The sequence below is a fragment of the Fundulus heteroclitus genome, chromosome 1, assembly GCF_011125445.2.
Source record: "Fundulus heteroclitus isolate FHET01 chromosome 1, MU-UCD_Fhet_4.1, whole genome shotgun sequence".
NCBI classification, from domain to species: Eukaryota; Metazoa; Chordata; class Actinopteri; order Cyprinodontiformes; family Fundulidae; genus Fundulus; species Fundulus heteroclitus.
The window spans coordinates 37,676,576-37,698,759 of NC_046361.1; the positions used below are offsets into that span (position 1 = coordinate 37,676,576).

General features: G+C 43.7%; 1 protein-coding gene and 1 long non-coding RNA gene across 2 annotated transcripts; one reads left to right on the top strand and one right to left on the bottom strand.

Annotated features, from left to right (window-relative positions):
- Nucleotides 1–829: 829 nt before the first annotated feature.
- ptk6b (PTK6 protein tyrosine kinase 6b) lies at nt 830–17,743 on the top strand. The gene is made up of 9 exons (XM_036142385.1): nt 830–1,483; nt 8,524–8,645; nt 9,417–9,577; nt 9,653–9,815; nt 10,393–10,551; nt 12,793–12,974; nt 13,060–13,213; nt 15,000–15,628; nt 16,675–17,743. Exons 1-8 carry the CDS (start codon nt 1,122–1,124, stop codon nt 15,179–15,181), a joined length of 1,485 nt encoding a protein of 494 aa, XP_035998278.1. The 5' UTR covers nt 830–1,121; the 3' UTR covers nt 15,182–15,628; nt 16,675–17,743.
- Nucleotides 8,573–20,395, bottom strand: LOC110366688. Its single transcript, XR_002426890.2, has 4 exons — nt 20,121–20,395; nt 15,463–15,561; nt 9,650–9,771; nt 8,573–8,657 (listed from the first exon to the last, which is right to left on the bottom strand). It is a non-coding gene; the product is annotated as an uncharacterized LOC110366688 (long non-coding RNA).
- Between the last annotated feature and the right edge of the window lie 1,789 nt (nt 20,396–22,184).

Sequence of the window (22,184 nt, forward strand, 5' to 3'; positions counted from 1 at the left end):
CGGAGTGAATTTTGGACATTTGACTTATTAAAAAAAATGTTTCCTACCTTTTTGTGAGACAATTTTTTTATTGTCTTTGTTTAATTGACTTTTATTCCATTATCAACACTAAGAATGGCATCTGGGCCACTCTTTTCTTTTAAAAGTGTTTGCTGTCTTCATCAGATTTAAGTATAGAAATAAAATCAAAGCAAAACAAATTGTATTTTTTTTGTACCTTAAATAAGTTTTTCACTCAGTGAAAGTTTCCCCTTTAATAATTAAAACAAGCAGCTGCATTTCAGGCCGGGGGGGCACAAAGTAAAACTCATTTTAAGAGTATATTCATGCGTTAGGATGATCCAGACAGAACTGGACCAGGAGCAGAAAACTGATGTTTACAGATGTTCTCCATCCGGTGGGTGGGGATCTTTATGTTATTTTTGCAGATGAATCTGCAGGAGTTTCTTGCAGCTATTTATTCAGAGGGGATGAAAAAAGAAAGCCAGATGCACAGCCTCACCTGCTGGGTTGTGCAGAAGAGTGGAGAACACCTGTTAGTCAGGAAGCTGGTGCTGATTCACAGACAGGAGGAGGCCTGCTGTTTGAGCTGTGTGGTTCTGGTGGAGGAGGTCTGGGCTGATGATGGTGTTCAAGTCCGAGCTGAAGGAAATGTAGGAGTTTGTGCTTTTATTTCTAAACTGAGAAGATAGCAGTTTTTTTAATTGGAATCACTTTGAGTTTCATGCAGACAATAAAACAAGCGATTCTACCAGACTTTCTGATGTTTATGCAGAGGCTGAAGTTTAACAAAGCTGCATGCGGGTTCATTGGCTTTATTTTTTTTACAGTTACTGTGACAGCAGGGCGAGAATGTAAAGATTTATGCTTGTCATTATAGGCGTGGTTTCATTTACTGTCAGGCCTGAAGGAAGTCTTCTCAATCCACGTTAGTCACACTCTCTGCCAGGGCCATCCTTCCCAGAACAGAGGCGCATTCCGGTGATTCTCAGCGCGTCTCTCTACCCGCCCGACCGGTAAGTCAGTCATTCGGTCGGTCCGCGGTGCAAGGCGGGCTCACCGGCAGGCGTAAAGCGGCTCCAAGCGCGCAGCGCGGCGGGGGCGCGTTTCCAGGACCAGCGATGTGCGAGTGTCTGCGGAGGCTTTGCCCCAGGCTGGAGCGGCTGTGGAGCAGCCTAGGGAAGGAGAAGCCCAAAGATGAGAGCGAAGAGGTCCGAGTGGAGCGGCCTGTCATCAGGAGACCCTCGGTCGCCCCGCCGCCCCCGGAGAGGTCGCCGGAGAGCGCCATCTACACGGGGATCTGGTCGTTCGAATCCCGGCACAAGGACGAGCTGTCCTTCCAGGAGGGGGACGTGCTGGACGTGATCAGCCGCGACGGAGACTGGTGGATAGCGAGGAAGATCGACCAGAACGGGCGCGTCGTCGGCACCGGGAGAGTTCCCCACAACTACCTGGCGAGGGCCGAGTCCCTGCAGATGCAGCCGTAAGTGGCGTTCACGTCCTCCGCTGTCTGTGCCACCGGGAGGTTTGTGCTTCCCCACAGATGTGAACATACCTGACTCCAGTTTTCTCTGAAAATCTATTCATAGCAGCTCATATTGACAAAGTTAAAAGGTGTTTTTTCAGACATTTGTGAAGAAGCGCTGGTCCAAAGCTTCTGCAGGTCCTGATGGATCACAGAACATCCTGGAGATTCTCCTGCAGCTCGACAGGAGTGTTTCTCTAGAGGAAATTACTTTAAAAACTTCCTTTTTACGGGAGTTGGCGTGAATTCAAAGTGCAGCTAAATATAAGCTGTTAAGCATGCTTGTAAAATAAGGTGGGAGGCAAAAAAAATCTTTCTCTTCATTACCTGTCTATACAAAGTAAGACAGCCGGGTTAAATTCCAAGGTTATCTTAGGCAGAGTTAAATGTCTATAAACCAAACTAAAACATGCATTTAATCCTCTCTGTCTGATCCTCACAGACAGCTGACAGACATTTCCTCTCTATTCCTTATTTACTTGTTGTGCACATCTTTCATTGACCTGTCAGTCATGGCGGGGGGGATTTTTCAGAGATAGTCTGGGTCACCCCAGCCACCTTTCTCGCCCCACCGCCACGGCCCACCCAGTCATTACCAAAACAAGAGCCTTGCTCTGAGGGGTGACCAGGGCGGAGCTCAGGTGTTTCCTTAGTTTATAATCATCCAGGTAAACCATTACTAACACATTCCACCTTCCAGGCCTTCATGACACAGCATCCAGAACGGCACATGCCACCTTAGAGATGGTCAGACTTGATTTTACGCAACAACAAAAGTAACTCTTTCCGCCTAAACTCCAAGCTCCATGTCGGGAAAATGAAATGTGTTTCTTATCACCTGCATAATACCGTGCCTACTGTGAAGCACGGTGGTGGCCGCATCATGCTGTCGCCATGTTTTTTTGATCGGCAAAAACTGGCCGACTTGACTGCTAAGAGGGCAAGATGACAGCAGCAAGGTGCAATCCAATTTAGATTATTTATCTAGTGCAGATTCACAATATATCATTATAAAGCGTTTCATAAAGTCAGTAAATCCTCCAGGGTGGTCAGAAAGTTTCCTCTCTAAGGAAACCCAGCAGGTTGCATCAAGTCTCTCCAAGCAGCATTCACTCCTCCTGAAAGAGCGTAGAGCCACAGTGGACAGTCGTCTGCATTGTTGATGGCTTTGCAGCAATCCCTCATACTGAGCATGCATGAAGCGACAGTGGAGAGGAAAACTCCCCTTAACAGGGGGGAAAACATCCAGCAGAACCAGTTTCTCTCCTAGAAACTCTGGTTTCTAGGAGAGAAACTTAGCTGAGAGGATGAACTCTGAGCAGGTTTTCAGGTCTAGAGAATGAAAGAGAGCACATCGTCCTGCAGTAAACGTTCAGTCAATAGCTACCGTACGACTAGGAGAGAAACAGGGCTAAACACTGAAAGAACACTGAAAGAACATGAAGCGGGGTCAGTAGGTGCCCCCCCGGACGGTGTCACAGCTGAACAGAACCAGGCCACATGTAGCTACTTTAGAGACAAAACACAAGGACATCATACCAGATATTGTTATAACAAATAATGCAAAATTGGAGAGTAGTAGGAGAATTCAGCAGACTGAGAGAAATAGATCCTGATGTCCTCCAGCAGCCTAAGCCTATAGCAGCAGAGGACAGCGTACGAAACTGCATAATAAAATGTAATAATAAATAAAATACAGAACAGCAACAGAATGGTCAGCTGGTTTAAAAAGAGAGTAAAATAGAAAATGTCTACAAAATAATAAGGTAGATAAATTAATTAATATGTTCCTGAAAGCAGGACTGACCAGAAGCACACAGCCATGACCACTGAAAGCTGATTTTGCCTTGTCAATATTGACCACGGTAAAAAAAAAGAAAAAGTAATATACTAAAATGTGTAGCAAGTGATGGGGTGCAAACACTTTCTGGTGGGAGCCTTGTTGTTAAACTCACCTTGCAACTTCTGAAGGACACTGAGCAGCAGTCGTTGAACGCAGCAGAAAGACGTAGCGCGCTCCCAGAACCGAGGATGATGGGACTGAGCAAAGGCGCCGTGACAAAGTCCTGGACCCAAATGGTTCCTGGTTCCCTGGCGTAAAAATGTGAGGGATTCCTGTTCCGAAGAAGTAGGCAAGCCGTGCGATTCAACGACAAACTAGACACCGACCTTTAAGCAGGCAATGATCATTTCTTTACTGAAGGTTCTAAAGACCTCAGAAAAGTTTATTTTTGATACAGAAACGTTGAAAGTTTCTGCATTGCTGTAAATTTTATGCACCCGATATTTAGCCGCTTCCTCATGCAGGAATTGCTGCGTCAGTGCGGCAGTGGTGATGCGATCAGCCTGTGGCTCTGCTGCGGTGCGATGGAGGCCCAGATTGCTTTTATTCATCTGCGTTGTTGGCTCTGGTGTCTCTTGTTCCTCCTGACAACACCACCATCGGTGTATCAGGGTCCGGGTCGGACCTGTCTGCGGTGATGCCAGGGCCGTAAAAGCAGGCGGTGTGGGCCGGTGCCAGTAACCTGACTCCGCCAGATAGATTTGCTCCGCATATCCATCTGGAAACCTTCCGTTGAAGTAAAATTGGTGAAGGGGCGAAAATACTGGTTAGCTGATTGGCCTATGTTGGTGATAGACGGGCCAAATGAACCAATCAGATCAACGAAGCATATGACGTACTAACAGCGACGACGAAAACACAACCACAAGCTTTTGCCAAAATCAGTCGGAAGAAGAGCAAAAACATCTTTTCCTCTGAGAAAAGTCTCCAGAGCAGTGTTTTGCTCTTCTTTCAGTGAAGAAATACTCTGTAATTCCGATAAAACTTGCTCGATAGCCACGCTAACGCTAGTTTCATCGGCTGAAGCCGCCATGTTCTTTAGACTGAACTGTCGCGCTTCTCGTTGCGTCACACCTCAACCCGCCTCAAAGCCAACGCTGATTGGACGTTCGTTTGGTGAACGGCTCCAAATTTTCTTTAACGGAGAGTAGCCAGACTGATCTGCGAGTGAAACCTCGAAAGCTCGCGAGATCAGGATGGTCTCACGAGGCTATGGTGCCAGGTACTGCTAGACAAATGAAGCCAGCGTCTCCATAAATCGGGTCAGCAGAGGGACGGATGACGTGCTCTGAGATCTACCGGCAGATGTTCTATGCTGACCGGACCTGGTACAGCACCAGCAGCACCAACAGGTGACGTGGCTCCATGATCCCTTACTGTAGTAACTTCATACTGGATCTGAAGCAACGTGGAATCTGTAGCTCTTCCCATCTTCCTCCAGACTCTGGGGCCATAATTTCCAAATGAGATGTAAAACATACTTTAATCTGAAAAGAAGACAGAACAACGTCTTGTTTCTGATGCCGTCTCCGGCTCCAGAGGCGCCTTAACACGAGGAATATGACAGTTTTTGTTCTGTCTATGTGTGGCTGCTCGTGAAGCACTGACACCAGCTGACACCGACACCTCTTAACCTTTCTTTGGTCACAGCTCTTTGTAAAGAGACGGTTTTTCTTCCTCCATGAGGAGCGTTAAGCAACTCTATACAGGTCAGCGGTGTAAGATTCCGGTTTAAAAACACTCCAGTGGCTTTAAGCGTTGGCTTAGCCATTACAATTACTGATATAATTTAAGTTTTCTATAATATTCTAATTTAAATTTGAAATAGGAATATCCACTAGGTGTGAGTTTTTCCCTCTGATTTGTCCTTTTTTTTTTTACTTTGAGGGTTAATTTAGAGTTCATACTTTAGGGTCTTACTGTCACGTTTTTGTGTTAGCAAAGATACCAAATGCAGAGAAACTGGCAAATGCAGTATCCTAATATTGAAATAAATACATTATAAAAATGAACAAAAAGAACATGAAGTCAGGGGAAATCCAGAACTGAGCAACGAAAACATTAGGCGGGGCGAGGGAGCGGTGAAAACCAGGGAGCTTAAGTACAGAGGAATGTTTGGAGGGAGGTGGGGCAGAAACCGGTGAGAGCGATCAGGTGGAGGTGAAGCTCAGCTGATGCTAATGATGACAGCAGAGCTGAGGGGAGGAGCGGGACGAACACGAAGGGAACAAAACACACAGAAGAAAACAACAAACAAAATTGATGAATTAACCTCATCCACAACAGGGGAAAAAAAACGGAAACATAAATAAGCCCAACAATTTAAACTCCCCTGAGGCAAAAGCTAAAAGCCAGAGAGTAGATTCGCCTGAGATGAACCAGAGCTGACTTCCCCATGCATTAGACTAAAAGTGGCGAAAGTTTCCCTCTGACCTAAACTAGTTCAGGAGCTTATTTAACTTAAACATAGATAATCATCATCTTTATCTACTACTTTATCTAAAACACATTTGCAGTTATGTTCATATTGGCCCAAGAAGGCTCTGATAGTCGGGAATCTGGCTGTTCGACTTGTTTTTATCAGCGGTTTACTCTCAGATTGGCAAAGACTAGATGCCATCTTTACATGCATCTGCAGCTTTTGGGATTATTTTCTTTTGCTGTTGCAGATCTGAGATACATTCCTCCAAACTTCCTGTTGCATACTGGAAGAAATATCTGTCATACCAGCGGTGATTCCAATCAGATTCTTTTCTCAGCAGTCATGCAAACTGAGACGCGAACACTGCAGCTGTGATCCTCACCGCTGATGCTGTTTCACGTCAGAATCTCTCACGGTTTATTGTTTCTGCAGAATGGGAAGTGTGTGGCCCGGGTTTTCCCACATGTAAAAGCAAGCACAATTCCCCGAAAAAAGGTTGAGAAACTTTGTGTAAATGCTCATTTGGTAACGGTCGCCAAGGCTTTAATTTCCCTGTAAACGCTAAACAATCGGGAAAGCTCACCGGACTTCTGATTCACGTTTCAGGCCTGCTTGTTCGGGGATTTGGCTAAAACTTTTTACAAACTGTCAAAACATTCACTGCATTTAGTCACTACCAAACTCTCCTCAGGGGAAATGAAACAATGAAGCTGGTTAAGAGATGTATTTGCTCCTGTTTTACGTTTCCTCTGCTTGAGGCATCTGATTTCCAGGGTTTCAGCTGTTCGGCACATTTTGGCAAAGCTTCTAGTTAGAGTGGCTCATGTTACCCTGAGCTATCTCTATAGTTATGCTGCTATAGGCTTAGGCTGCTGGAGGACATCAGGGTCTATTTCTCTCACTCTACTGAGTTCTCCTACTGTTCTCCAATTTGCATTGCTTTTTGTTATTTCAGCGTTTAACTTTTTGTTCTCTGCCTTTTTCTCTTCATAGAAGGTACACCTGGTCTGGCGTTCTGTTAGCTGTGAAATCATCAGGGGAGGCAGATCATCCACTATTACCATCTAACATAGAAAGTACTCCTGGGTCAACGTGAGCTTCTGAGCTTTCTGTGTCTCTGCTCTGTCTTCTCTAAGCCCCAGTGGGTGGAGGCAGATGAGCGTTCACACTGAGCCTGGTTCTGGTTCTGCTGGAGGTTCTCCTCCCTGTTAAAGGGGAGTTTTCCTCTCCACTGTCGCTTCATGCATGCTCAGTATGAGGGATTGCTGCAAAGCCATCAACAATGCAGACGACTGTCCACTGTGGCTCTACGCTCTTTCAGGAGGAGTGAATGCTGCTTGCAGAGACTTGATGCAACCTGCTGGGTTTCCTTAGAGAGGAAACTTTCTGACCAACCTGGAGGATCTGATGGAATCTGACTTTGGAAAGAGGCTTGAGATGACATGTTTCATGAATTGGCGCTATATAAATAAAATTGAATTGAATTGAATATCTCGTTCCCATCATAAAGAACTCGATATCTGTATACCACTCATAGTGTTCTAGCTGGACCTTCTTACTCTTGACTTTTTAATGTTCAAATGTCTTCCAGACATCTCCCATGTACAGGATTTATTGTTCTCAGCTCGTCAGAACTCAGTTCAAGGTCGTAACAGGGGCCAGAAAGGGAACCCGAAACTCTCCTGAGCTACAATTCCTAGTTCCTCCATCTGGATCTACACCAGAAGAGATCCAGCAAGTTTCCTCCTTGTGGAAGGTGCACAGACAGACCCCAAAGGGGGTGGCGTCTAGGCGGCGTCCACCTCACCTAGCTCCTAGCGGAGCAGGTGGTCTCCACAGAGCCACCCTAAACGATACCTGAACTTCTCTGGTTGAGTTCTGGGGGTATTACACCTTTCTCCAGATGTTAACCATGGCCTAGAGATCCACAGCAAAGAGGATCAGTAACAAGCAGCAACGCTTGCAGAGTTGAACCAACGTGAAAATGCGAATGGTTTCATGCCACGGAGGGTGAAAGAGCTCCAGATAAACTGCCAATGAAACCCCAGCGTTTAATTTTAGTATTCCAACCAAGCAAAATTCTCCCGCTTCTGCTTTTTGTAGCAGATGTATGTTTCAGATCGTAAGACATATTTCATGTTATATCACAGTGGAAAGATCTTTTCTCACTCATATGGCAGGATTTGGGGAACATATTCTGTAGATAATAAAAACCTGTCTAATGTATGAGCGCTTTGCAGGTGTTGGAGAAATCTTGGGCTATGGGTCTAGAAAACTAAATCTAAACTAAATATGTGTCGGAACCCTTCTATCAGTAACCTGAAATTCAAAACACGGGCGAGGTTTTGCTTTATTATAGATGCAGCTCTGCATCTGCGCTCAACATTAACTGAAGTATGGATTATAATCTTGGTCCAGGTGTTTCAAAAGATGTCAAAATCAAACACGGTTCAAAAAATGCATCGTACATACTGATGAGTGAAGAAACCTTTTCTTTCCTATTTATTATATTCCTTAGTTTTGCTTTCACACGATCATCCTAGACCGCTCCATATCCTTCATTTTCTTCACTTTCTTCTTGTTTTTTTGCTGCCAGTCAGAGGTCGACTTACTGGAGGGATTTAGATCACCGTCCTGCTCCGTCACAAATTCCCAGCTTTACGTATTTTCATCCAGAAACAACACATTTAGTTCCCAGACACATCACCGATGCTTTGCTTTGTCTCCATCCAGATGGTTTTACGGGACGATGAGTCGCTTCGAAGCCCAAAACCACTTGATGGATCCAGAAAACCAGGAGGCGGCGTTCCTCGTCCGACAGAGCGAGAGAGACACCGTTGGATACGTTCTTTCAGGCAAGAGAAGAACTGATGCACAAGATAGAAATCTACAGGTTAAAAGGAGGTTATTTTACAGCATCCAAAATGTCTCTTTCTCTTTGTTTTATATGAGGTTTAGCAATTAGTTGCGCTTTAGTCTCTTTCGCATCCATCCATCGTCTCTAGACCAAAGGTTGCCAAAGTGGGGTTCACGAGACGATTTGATGCTGATCTGCTACAAATATTTAGTATTTCCTGCACATTTTCATGCAGTTTTTACAAAAATATGACTTTATTCTTGTAATATTATGACTTTATTTTCACATTTTCCCAAAAAAGGGTAAAAAAAAATCAATCCCTGCCAAACTGGGGTCTCCAGTCTCTGGCGCTTTTATTTTGGGAGTCTCAGGCTGAAAAGTTTGTGGACCCCTCGTCTAGAGCAGCTTAGATTGTTGCTATATTGCAGGTGAGGACGTGCAAAGCCAGAGTAAAAAGCCCCAAGGTCAGGACTCAAACCTGCAACCTTCAAAGCAACACTGCTCCCAGCTGCAGCGCCGTAATCAAAGCTAAAATCTGTTTCTCCACCAGTTCTTAGGGCCGCTGTCCTGCATGTTTTAGACGTTTTGCTGCTTAAACAAGTCCGAGGCGTTTAAAAAGATCAGCCATGTGTTCTGAATCAGACTCTGGACCTCTCCTTCCTGTTCTCCACCTCCTTCGGACCAGATCTTTATTTTCACATCCTGTTCTTTAGATTTGCGACTCTTCCCACTTCTGCTTGCATCTGACTGCGTCCGACTCTCTCCGCAGTGAAATCCAACGGTCAGATCAGGCATTTTCGGATCTTCAGCTCAGATGGGAGTTTTCACGTGGAGCCCAACCAGCGCTTCGACTCTCTGATCGACCTGGTGGACTACTACTGCAAGAACAGCCTCAACAACATAGCTTCTCTGGGGACGCCGTGCAAGAGGGTAAATGAAGCGACGCTGTTTGCAACGTCACTGTGAATGTCATCTGAAAACATCTTTGTGTGTTTCCCGCACCAGAAAAAGCCAAACATTGAAGATATCAACCATTTGCTGGATGGTTGGGTTCTCCCAAAACACGAGTTCACCATCGGGGACCAGCTCGGCGCCGGCTGTTTTTCTCAGGTCTTCCGGGGCACCTGGAAGAACCACATCAATGTCGCCATTAAGATCTTGAAAAACGGTACTTTATCAACCAAACTGATAACCTGAATGTTGGTTTTTATGAAATCATACCTGATTGTCGGAGGATGTTGGTGGGTAAAGGAGGTAAAGGGATTAAAAGTACCTCTCAGGTTTTGTTTCCATCAGCATAACTAAACATAACTTGTTACCTGACTGTTTTCTTTCAGTACTCATTTATTTTTTGTCCCATGCTCCCAAATGGTTAATAAGTCATAATTTATACATAGTCAGATCCCAAATAGGTCTAATAGATTTTCAGGGTGTGCAAAAAAACTTGAGTAGCAACTTTGTGGTTCTTTGTATTAGCGGTTCTGGATTGGTGGTGGAGCGTGGGAAAGTTATCTGTTGTGAAGCTGTAGCAGCTCATTAACACGGGTAAAAAGCATTTTCCAGGGTTTTTTTTAAACGTCTATAGCAGAACAGCTGAACAGCTTAACCAAACCCTGGCTAGACGAACAGAAATAAATAAAGTTAGCACCCAGGAGGAAAGTATAGTTTCCTCCTATAACTCGTCTGTTCCTCTTTCGTTTAATCTGTTTATAGTTCTTCCTTTAAAACTCTCTGCTTTTCACCAGACTCTATGAACAACAAAGAGTTTCAAGGGGAAGTTGAAGTCCTGAAGAGACTGCACCATCGTCACCTCATCTCCCTGTTTGCCGTTTGCACCGATTCACCGCCGTACTACATCATCACCGAGCTGATGGCGAAAGGCAACCTGCTCAAGTTTCTCAGAGGTAAACCTTCGTGCTGAGGGGGAATTATTTCAATTCAGTTCAATTACATTTTATTTATACAGCGCCAATTCATGAAACATGTCATCTCAAGGCAATTTCCAAAGTCAAATTCAATCAGATTATACAGATTAGATCAACTCATCCTGGTTGGTCAGAAAGTTTTCCTCTCTAAGGAAACCCAGCAGGTTGCATCAAGTCTCTCCAAGCAGCATTCACTCCTCCTGAAAGAGCGTAGAGCCACAGTGGACAGTCGTCTGCATTGTTGATGGCTTTGCAGCAATCCCTCATACTGAGCATGCATGAAGCGACAGTGGAGAGGAAAACTCCCCTTTAACAGGGAGGAGAACCTCCAGCAGAACCAGAACCAGGCTCAGTGTGAACGCTCATCTGCCTCCACCCACTGGGGCTTAGAGAAGACAGAGCAGAGACACAGAAAGCACAGAAGCTCACATTGATCCAGGAGTACTTTCTATGTTAGATGGTCACGGAGGAAGGTCGCTTCTGTGTCATCTCTGTGTAGATTTCCCCGTTTTGTTTAGAATGCTTGTCCTGCTAACATTAAATTACGATCCACGTTCACATTTCTTCCAGATTTTTACTCAAAATGTACTGTTATTTAAAAGTACTTCACGGACACCATGTACTCTAACAGAACAACAGGCCCTCAGCATCATAGATCCACCACCTTGCTTCACAGGGCTCATGGAGTGCTCCAGACCTGCGTTAGGAGCGTTAGCTGCCAAAACCTCCAGGTGTCGTCTGGTGGACCTTTGTGATCGTAGGAACACAAACGCTTTTTTCCAGCTGGGATGCAGATACCATTTAAAGGCATACTATGCAACAATTTTCAGTTAATTAATGTGCTCCATACCGTTTTGGATGATTAAATGAGTCATTTCAGGTCAAACAAAGGTTTTCTCGGCCACCCTGGTGGTCTGTGGGGGAAATACCGCACTTGCAATTGCAAGAGCCCTCGGCCCGCACCCACAGGCTCAGAAGTCTCGTGCAAGACCACGAGAGTCGGTCTTGCTTTACGGCGAGAACTCCATGTGTTTTTGCCCTGCCATTCACTATATGCACGCGCAAAAGTAACAACAAAGAACCACGTGTTAACGTCAAATAAACATGCAAGCATATCGAGTTTTTTTTAATTATTATTATTTATTTATTTATTTATTTTGAATGTTGGCGAGGCGGGAACATGAGTTTGACGAGGCGGCCGCCGCGCCAAGATAGCGCTGCGGGAAGCTTGATGTTCATACCTTCACTGTGTTAGTCATTGTTTGTACTGCCGTTTTTTCCACTTTTCGTTGCGTTCGCCTGTCTGCTAAGCTCAAAACAACCGCGCCTGGCTTGATGGAGAAACCAGAACAGCTGAGCATCTTTATGACAGTGCACTTTTACTTTCGCCCTCTGGGGGAAGCCTCGCTGGAAAATCAACCCCGGTTGCATAGTATACCTTTAACGCTGGTTTTGGAGACCTGTTGACCTGAAGGTGCCTCTCCTGCCTGACATTGCTGTATTATAGAAATGTACCTTCCTAAAGCTGCTTTTTTCCAATGAAAGACACTCGTTACATATAGAGATGCACCGATCCAATACCTTGATCTGATATCCAATATTGACTAATTAGCTGGATCGGATATCGGATTATCGATCCAGCATTCTTTCTTTTTATTGACATCATACACAGCAATACAGTTACAGCGATCTAGTCGGTTCATTTCTTTGTTTGCAAACGCCGGTTACGTCATCACGCAGAGCAGCATGGAGCAGGAGCCGGACCGGGCTAAGGCTGCTATTTGGAAACATTTCAACCTCGATACGCCAACAACTGCAACACGCAGCATCTGCAACGTGAAAAGTGCGCTGGGTGGTGATAAAGGTATCGGGTATCAGCCGATACGCTCAGCCCAGGTATCGGAAAGGATCAAAATAAACCGGATCGGTCTCCAGTGTTACTCCGCTTTGACCTCACTCTCCTGGTATTTCCTCCTAATGTGGGAGTTTTATTACCACTGGACAAATGAATTCAAGTTAAAGGTTGTTGTTTTTTTTACATTTTTCTGGTGAGAGATGATGCCACTGAAACAAAAGATAGGATAAACTTGTACCAGAAGGAAGTCGCTCATCATCTTATCATTCATTATCTTCAGTGTTATGTTAAAAATCTGTCGGCGGTACCTGTTTTGGTCGTTTGATGCCCCAGACCTCATTGTTTTTTCCTTGTCGTTTCCTCAGGACCAGAAGGACAAAATCAAGACATCGCCTCGCTGATTGACATGGCTACCCAGGTGGCTGATGGGATGTCATACCTGGAAGAGCAGAAAAGCATCCACAGAGACCTGGCGGCTCGGAACGTTCTCGTGGGCGAGGACTACATCTGCAAGGTGGCGGACTTTGGGCTGGCACGAATCATTAAGGTGCGTGTGGCGCACAGAACTGCTGTTTATTTGCAGTATATTAAACTAATTTACAGCTTTAAAGGTCAAAATATCGTTCATTCAGGAGCCGTTCTATATCTCGGAAGATAAAAAGATTCCCTACAAATGGTCGGCGCCCGAAGCCATCAGCCATGGGAGGTTCTCCAACAAGTCAGACATCTGGTCTTTTGGAGTTTTGCTCTACGAGATCATGACCTACGGAGGTATTCCATACCCAGGTTGGTGCTCTGATGTGCTTTTCTGTCTTTAAACTCACTGATGAAACATTTTAAGCTCTCAGATTGACTGGTGGACATGAAAGAAAAGCCGGGGGACTGTTTTGCAGAAGGTGACATAAACTCAGACCCTGTGGCTTCCCACACCAGGACGCCAAGAGTAATCAGCAGCAAATGTACCACCATCTGTACCTGTGACAATCGCTCCTGTTAATACGATATTATTCCCTGAACACATTACAACATACGTCACTCAGAAACGCAGCTTTCTCTGCTCTGGTGTGATTGCAGATATCAAGTGCAGATCTCACGGTTTCTGTAACGCTTGGCAAGCAGCATGAAGGCTTTATCTCCATACGTGGAAGTTGGATTCTCAGAGTTCCTCCTAGTTTGAAATAGAAGGAGAACTCCCTCTGAAGAGACTCGGTGGTTGCAGGGTGGGTGTGGGTTTGGTGTCTAATATGGCAAAGTAGTGAAGGAGGTTAGCACATGCAACACACTGTCAGCACCTTTGACAGTTTGCATCGCTATAATCCAGGGGTACTTCTATCAAACATGTGTTTTAACACCTAACATGTGGAGAAACACATTATTATGACCTTGTATTGCTATTTGTAGTTAGCCCCGCCTTAAATATCAAATGCCACTGTTTTTGCAACTTGCAGCTGGAATGCGTCAAGCTCCAGTTTTGCATCATTTCCTGCTCAGAGCTCCAATTTCCAAAAGGAAGTAAACGCAGCAAATGATGACTGTTTTGTTTTTAATGCCTCAAAACTCCTGTTCTGACTTCAAAACGGGTCGTTGAACCTTGAGGCGGCCCAAGGAGGTAATTCAGCTGTGAACTACAACACGCTGCAATCACAACACGCTGTATCGGAAGCGCAAGCAGCAGCAAACTTAGCAGCATTGGTGTGAAATAAAGTAGAATAAAGTAGACGATTGCAGCTGGAAAGCTGGACATGTAGTCCACCGACTCCAGGATTGGGTTTTAGCTGTTCATAACTGTCAGACGCTGTGGAAACTGCCTGGCCAAAGCTGATTTTCAGATTCCTTTGGAGTTTATTGTGCCGGTTCTGACTTCGACCCAAAGATTTTAACGTTTAAAAGAGAAAGAAAGATGCTGCTAATTGTTCCTTGATACAGGTATTAGTTCTGATAAATTTCATTATGCTCGTTTATGTTTGCAGCACGAACACAAACTCCGCGTCCTGCAGCGGATCTGATCTCAGACGTGCCAGCGTTTAGTGCTCTAAACCATTTATCGCCGGTCTGTGTGCACCCAGTTACATCCAAACAACTTTCTGATCGTCACCTTTCTCCTTCCTCAATTACAGCTTTTTGCTTTTAGCCACACCCTAAACGTTGCTAATACGCCTGGACTGATTCAACGGGTCATCTGGTCATTCTGGTGAAGTAGAGTTCCCTCACAGGGAGTCACCATCATCATCTGCATAAAATGCCTGGAGGAACCGATGCTGAGAATGATGTAGAAGCAGAAGTGGGTTGTGGTGAAATTTCAGGCTCATTTCAATGTCCACGATGCTTTAATGTGATTGGCTATTTAATGTTTGCGTTATGAAATACCTTTCCGGTCAAGTTGCATGGTTTAGCAAACATGTCTTGGCTAATAAAGCTTGCATCTCACTGTGCGAACCGGAGCGTTTCAGGATCTCTGGGAACTTCATAAACCTCACTGCGCTGATGCAATCAAGCAGATATTTTAAAGATACTCAAAACTTCTGCATTCTCTTTCCTTCTCTTTCCCGCTACCCCTTTCCCTCTCCATCAGCTTTCAACAACCAGGAAGTGTACGAGAAAGTCACGAAGGGATACAGGATGGAGGCACCGGCCAAATGTCCCAGCTTTCTCTACAAAATAATGCTAAAATGCTGGCAGGAAGACCCAGAGGACAGACCGGACTTCAAAGCTGTCAAGGTCCTGCTGGAAAGCAGCTCCTATGAGCTGGAGTGAACGGCCTTTTACCACCTGTCATACATGCTCTACACCACAGGGGGGCAGCAGAGGGCGGGAAGCTGAGCAGGACCCTTCACGTCATCATACAAAAAACTGAAACATGATTTTTACATTGCTCATCGTGGCAAACGCCAACTGGAGATGCCACTGATTATAAGAAACATTTACACTACTTTGTGAAGACAAAACATTTAAGAATGTGCAATAGGGATGACTTGTTTTGCCCAAACTTTCATTACAACTGTGATTAATTTCTCTTTTTGTATCTTGATTCTTACAGATGAGCTTCTTGTTCTTTAGCTGCAAACGTTTTCTCATTCTTGTTGTGTGCACGACACGAGCCGTCTTCTCTCTGGGAGGTTTTAGTTTCCTGAAAACTGCAGAAGACAAAAAAAAATACAAAACAAAAAAAACACAGTAAATATTGCAACTCGGATGTTAAAGGTATACTATGCAACCGGGGTTGATTTTCCAGCGAGGCTCCCCCAAGAGGGCGAAAGTAAAAGTGCACTGTTGTAAAGATGCTCAGCTGTTCTGGTTCCTCCGTCAAGCCAGGCGCGGTTGTTTTGAGCTTAGCAGACAGGCGAACGCAACGAAAAGTGGAAAAAACGGCAGTACAAACAATGAATAACACAGTGAAGGTATGAACATCAAGCTTCTTGCAGCGCTATCTTGGCGAGGCGGTCGCCGCCGCCTCGCCAAGCCGCGACCGCCGCCGCCTCGCCAGTTTTATTATTATTATTATTATTATTTTTTTTATTTATTTTTTTTATGTTGGCGAGACGCTACCGCCACCGCCTCGCCAAGCCGCAGCCGCCGCCGCCGCGGTAGCGTCTCGCCAACATAAAAAAAGATTATTATAATAATAACAATAATAATAATAAAACTCGATATGCTTGCATGTTTATTTGACCGGCTGAGCGGAGCGGGAAACAAACTTTGCACCGCTGACCGGAGCGGCGCGCATATCGAGTTAGTTTTATTTTTTTATTATTATTTTTTTGGAATGTCGGAGAGGCGGTAGCGTGAGGGAAACCCTACAATGTTACTTACAATCGCATCAGCAGAAACGCGAGGTCCGCGTCAGCCTTGCAGCCTTCTATGTTTACCCGTGTACGACTCCTCTCTCTGTCCAGAGCCCTTTTCCTCTTTCTTGCCTGCTCCAACATGGGCTTTCGCTGTTTTCTCGCTGGTTCCGCCATGATAACTGCACAAATATCGCCACTGCGCTACCAACGAGCACACCTTTCACTGTGGGCGTGTAGCAGTTCTCGCCGTAAAGCAAGACCGACTCTCGTGATGCACACGAGACTACTGAGCCTGTGACTGCGGGCCGACTGCTCCTGCAATTGCAAGTGCGGTATTTCCCCCACAGACCACCAGGGCGGCCGAGAAAACCTTTGTTCAACCTGAAATGACTCATTTAATCATCCAAAACGGTATGGAACATATTAATTAACTGAAAAATGTTGCATAGTATGCCTTTAAAGTGTCTAGATTACACATAAGGTGTTGTGAAAAAAGTATTTCCTCCCTTTCAGATCACAAAATAAATTCCAATGTCAGACATTGATGGTCTGAATAAATTCCAAAGGATGTTTTTTTAAATATGGATTTTATTGATTAAGATAAAAAAAACTCTCTAAATATAAGAAATACCTGTAGAAAAGTTATTACTTCCCAAACCTAAGAAATGCTTGTACCAGCCATCCATGAAGTGTTTGCAGTGATGAAGGAGTGTTTCACGGACTCGCTGTCCTACATGTTCTGCCACACACCTCCCCTAAACTGAATGGGTGATTAATGGACTCTTGATTAAGAATCCTAATCAGATGTGCTGCAGCAGAGCCTCGTCTAAAAGATGCAGGACAGCGGGCCCAGGGCTGGGAATCACCGCCCAAACAACCCATTTCTGTAGGTTTCTTTCTTTCTTTTGACTTTCTTTCTTTTATTTATTACAGGGACAATGCATATTAATATGATTTCTGTCAATATGCCAGAGTTAGCCAGAAATGCATTTTTTTTTATATCACAGCTGTGTTCGAAACAACAGAAGTGAGTTTAAAAAGGTGAATGAAAACTTTAATAAAAGACTTTCATACCTGCAAATGCGTTGAGAAGGCATGAAAAAAATATAATTTGTTATGACTCTTCTGAAGCTGAGTGAACATTTTGATCTGTGAAGTGAAACATTTATTGTATATAAATTAAAGAAAATGCATAAAGATTTAGTTTACATATGAATCACCGCGGCTTCTAAGAACATCTTGCATGGAGACGACCAGCTTCTGCCTCCTGTGAGAAGGCGTTTCACCCCAGGACGCTGGGACCATTTCCCACAGCTCCTCTGCTCATCTTAGTTCTCGTCTTCGTTCTTCTTTTATTGAGATCGATTTTAAATTTAAAACTGTGAATGGAGAATTTTTCTGAAGTCACTTTGGCCTCACGCCACCCAGACATGTGAGCAGCGGGACCGTGGGATGCGAAAACTTTCCATCTATGTGATCTCTGCTCTGATTCTCAATAAAAGTGCTGGAACTTCATCACCGCCGTCTCTTCATTTAGTAAAGATGGAAATTCAGTTATTATTGTTTAGAATTCCATCCACAAAAACCAAACATGAATCAGTTAGAGGTGAATAATATGAAGGCAGTTTTGTGTCTTTATTAACTACCTTCATAGAATAATAGATTGATATGGTTTCTTCTCTCCAATGGACTTTTTTTATTGTTTGGAACAGATCCTTTTCACTCTGATTGATGGCTATGGCTCAATTATTTTACTCTTATTTGCTATTTCTGTTTTGTATTTTTTGTGCTTTTATTTATGTAAGGTGACCTTGTGTGCACTGAAAAGTGCCTTTTAAATAAATGTATTATATTATTATTATTATTATTATTATTGTTATTATTGTGCTCCATAAACAACGTGTCTATCTCTAGTCGTCGGTTTGCAAGAGATGCACCTTGGAAAAACAAGGATGTTCCAGTTAGTGATGGTCGTTCTGCTGTTATTTAGAACACAATTACCTTCTGTGGACCCAACATGATGATGATAATGATGATGTTTATTTCAAAACGGACAATGCATATTACAGAACATACCAGAATTAGCCATAAAAGCTTTTTTTTTTTTATCTGCAGTCCCTCTGGGTACCATAAAAAATACCAGAAATATAAATACAAACAAATCAGCGAGATACTTTGATCAGAAAATTAGCTGCATTTGAAAATATGTCAGATAAAGAATAAAAATAACATGATACACAATGATACATTATGATACATAATGTATCATTGTGTATCACAATGATACATTGATCGGATATTACAATGATAAATTATTACAATACAATAAAATGTAAACCATATTCAGTGCCTGGACAAGTGTGTATCGATGAGCCATGATTTTAAGTTATTGGAGAAGGCTTTAAAGAATTGTGCCGTACTCCTCAGAGCTAGTTTTGTGGTGCCACGGCTAAATAAATATAAATAGATGAATTAAAATAGGCTTTGTATTTGCAGAATAAGCTTAACCTGGAAGCTACAGATAGCATCTGCTCTGCAGCACTTCTGAACTGGTTCTGACAACCAGAACCAGTTCAGCACAGAACCGCTCTGTAGAACTTGACCAGAACAATCTGTGGTGAGATGAGTGACGTTTAATAACCTCTGGGTTCTGATCATGCTAAAGCTGAACTACATCCTGATAAAGAGAAGCTGAAGTCCAGGACATGTGCTTCATCTTTATCTTCAGTGTGTGATGTAAAAGTTAACAGGAATCCAGTAAGTTTGGAAAATGTCGCAAAAACAATCTGAAGTCTTACAGATTTGTCTTTTTACAACACCAGGTAGAAGTTGCCTCCCAATATTTTCAATCAAATGAATCAGAAATATAAAACGTGGAGCGAACAAAGGAACTCTCAACATGTGGGGTTATAATGGGTAAATCTGACGCCTCACAGGTGGCTGTGAAAATGTGATGCAGAAATAATCAACTCGTGTTTTAGTTCATGAAATGTTTACAGTTGGCCAGCAGGGGGCAGCATAAGCTCACTGTATGATCCTATTTGTTCTTAGGGGCCAGTGTCCTGCACCTTTAGATGCACATCTGCTTTAGCACACCTGGATCAGGTGATTGCGTCATCAGCAGGACTTTGTAGGCCTTGAGGACCTGCTGGGTCGTGTCTAAAAGCTGCAGGTCACCAGCCTCCCAGGCCCAGAGAGTCAAGCCCCTGCACCTTTATGAAAGCTCGTTAGTTTCTCTGCTTTTCATATTTTAATAGTTCTCCCGGATGTTTTCTTGTGGTGCTTCAGACCATCGTTGAAACACATCTACACATCAGCATCCAGTGTGGATGAACTTTTACATTTTCTTTTTGACATCTGCTCCCAGGAGGTGTGTTTCTTGTTTAGTCGAATTCATGCCAAACAAATGAGACATTATATGAAAAAAATAGTTGAAAAGTTTTATTATGGCGGCGTTTTTACAATCCAGAAACCAGGCTGCTTCATCAGGGGCTGTGAAAACTTGTGAAGTCTGTTGTAAATCCAGGGTATGCAAAGACTTGTTCCATGCAGATCTTTTATCTTTTTATGACTGCATTATTATTTTTTCAGCAGCATTGATTAGGGGGCTGGTATTTTATCGGTGTTTCCAAGACGTCTGCAGCTACTTTTGTAACTGGGTCAGACGTGCTTCACGTTACACCCTCATACCCCTTCCCCTCTCACTGACCCAGATCAAATTCTAGCATGGACCTCCGCTCTGCAAAAAGCTGCAGGTAACGCCATTAAGATGCTTCAGTCTCAGCTAAACTCAGGGCAACAGCTCTAAGTTCAAAAAATAACTTTGGGGGTTTCCAAAGCTGCAACATAGCTGCTGCAGAAGTTGTCTGTGCAGTTTTTTTTTATGTTTAATGTTTTTTTTAACTGACCTGAGTCAATGTTACCGTTTATCCCGCATCTCGATTAGATGAGCTGCTCTAAAAAAGAAACTTAAATATCCAGATTTGATATCTAGCGCACAGGAACACCTCGGATTTGACCTTTCACCTACAAGAACTGCTGTTTTTCCAGGTCCTCTAAAAAAATGAGCCCTGCTTAACTTTATTTCTACTCAGAATAGCCACCCTGCTCTAAAACTCTGGGATATTAGGTCTAAACAGACGTGGGGGGCTTTCTGGTTTCTCTCAGCTGCAGAACATGTCTTAGAAAAAATAATTCATAATCCTAATGTGACATTTGTTATCGGATGTCTAATGTGACGCAGCTCTCGCTGATCAGTCCCCATGATGTCTCCTCACCGAAACAGAACCAATCGTCTCTTTTTTGGTTGCATCGTACGGTAGCCAATGCTTCCCTTTCTACTTTTACTTAAAGTTGTCATGGACTCCTTTTCTTTTCTTAAGTGCCTTAACCAGGAGGACATTTTCGACCCTGGTTGACTAGCTGCTCGTGGTTAAAGGGTTTAACTGAGGACTCCACCAGAATCTGCTCCTCGCTCCAGAACAGTCTGGAAAGCCGACATGTAAAAGGCAACGTTCCTGCACAGACAGGCTTGTGCTGACAGCATTCCTGCATCAGCATCTTTTCGCATGTTTTGGGCGCCTGCCAGGCAGAGCCGCGGTGCGAAACTGTAGAGGCGTCAGTCCGATTGCTCGTGTGTTGCTGAGTCACGCAGCTCACTTAACCCGGCGTGTCCACGTGAAACGAGGCCCCTCTGGAGCAGCTTTTAGACCCTGTTCTCCCACGGTCCTCAACTGTAAAAATCCCACCATGTTGCAGTCTTTCTCCTCAAACCACAAACTGGTAAAAACAGCTAAACGGAAGATGACGGCAGCAGCTATTAGCCTATAAACCAGTGTTACAGAACCCTCCATGCTTCTGATGTATCCAGCTGATGCTTTTTGCCTCTTCAGGAATAGAAATAATATGATTATGCTACTCAAAGTTTATAAATGAAACTTGTTTTGTCTCTCTATCCAGCGAAGAAAGAGACTAATGTCTAAATCTTTTTCCTCTGTTCACAGCAGTGAGATGCAGTCAGGGGAGCCTCGCCTGTCATCATGACAAGTAAAATACTAACACTGCTAAAATGAAATCAGTGCGTCCACTTGAATATTTAATTTCAGCATAATTTCAATATTCTTATCACTGAATTTATGCATTGCCTGATTAAAGACATGGTAAAGGCCTCTGGGCTGACCTAGCAGCCCGTGCAGAGCAAATCGCCTCCTATCTGAAAGGGCCGTGATGCAGACAGTTGGTGCGAGCCCATTGCTCTCGTTCTTTATATTACCGCCAATATTTACGTCAGATTAGACGTTCTGTAGTCTGTCTGAAATATATAATGAATGTGTGTGACATATTTAGTCTGTGTAATCTGCCATAAATGCACGATTAAAAATCTTTGTGCGAGGCAAAACAGTACCGTGCTACCCCAATAGGGGGCGGTGCTGAATACGCATCACTGCGTGTTCTTCTTCGCTAGAGGTGTTGCTCCAACAAGTCTAACAATACACTCATTTAAATTTGTTCTGACAAAATAGAAGATTGCATTAAGGCTGGACGATAATTCAATAACAATAAATATTGATCAATAGACGTATATCAATGATAAAAAAGAGCCAATAAAAAGTTTAATATAATGATAGTTTTCCTTCCTTTTACATTCTAGCCTATCATGTAGGTTAATATTACAGTCACTACATCCTCCCAACCAATCACAAACGCAGACCCAGGAACCTCTGTCACCAAGCTCCGCCCCCTTCAACGAGTTTAGAGGGCACACGTTCTTTTTTTCTTTTTAAAAACTTGCAGTTTTGGTAAAAAGTTGGTTGAATAAAGGGTTGAGTTTGAATTCAGTGTTTGTGTGTTCTGTATCTAGAAATAGGTCGCAAAGCAACAGGATAAAATGGCCAGGGCTGCACTTATATATATATGTTTTGAATTAGTTGATAATTATCAATATCGATCAATATCATTTCTATTTCATCAAT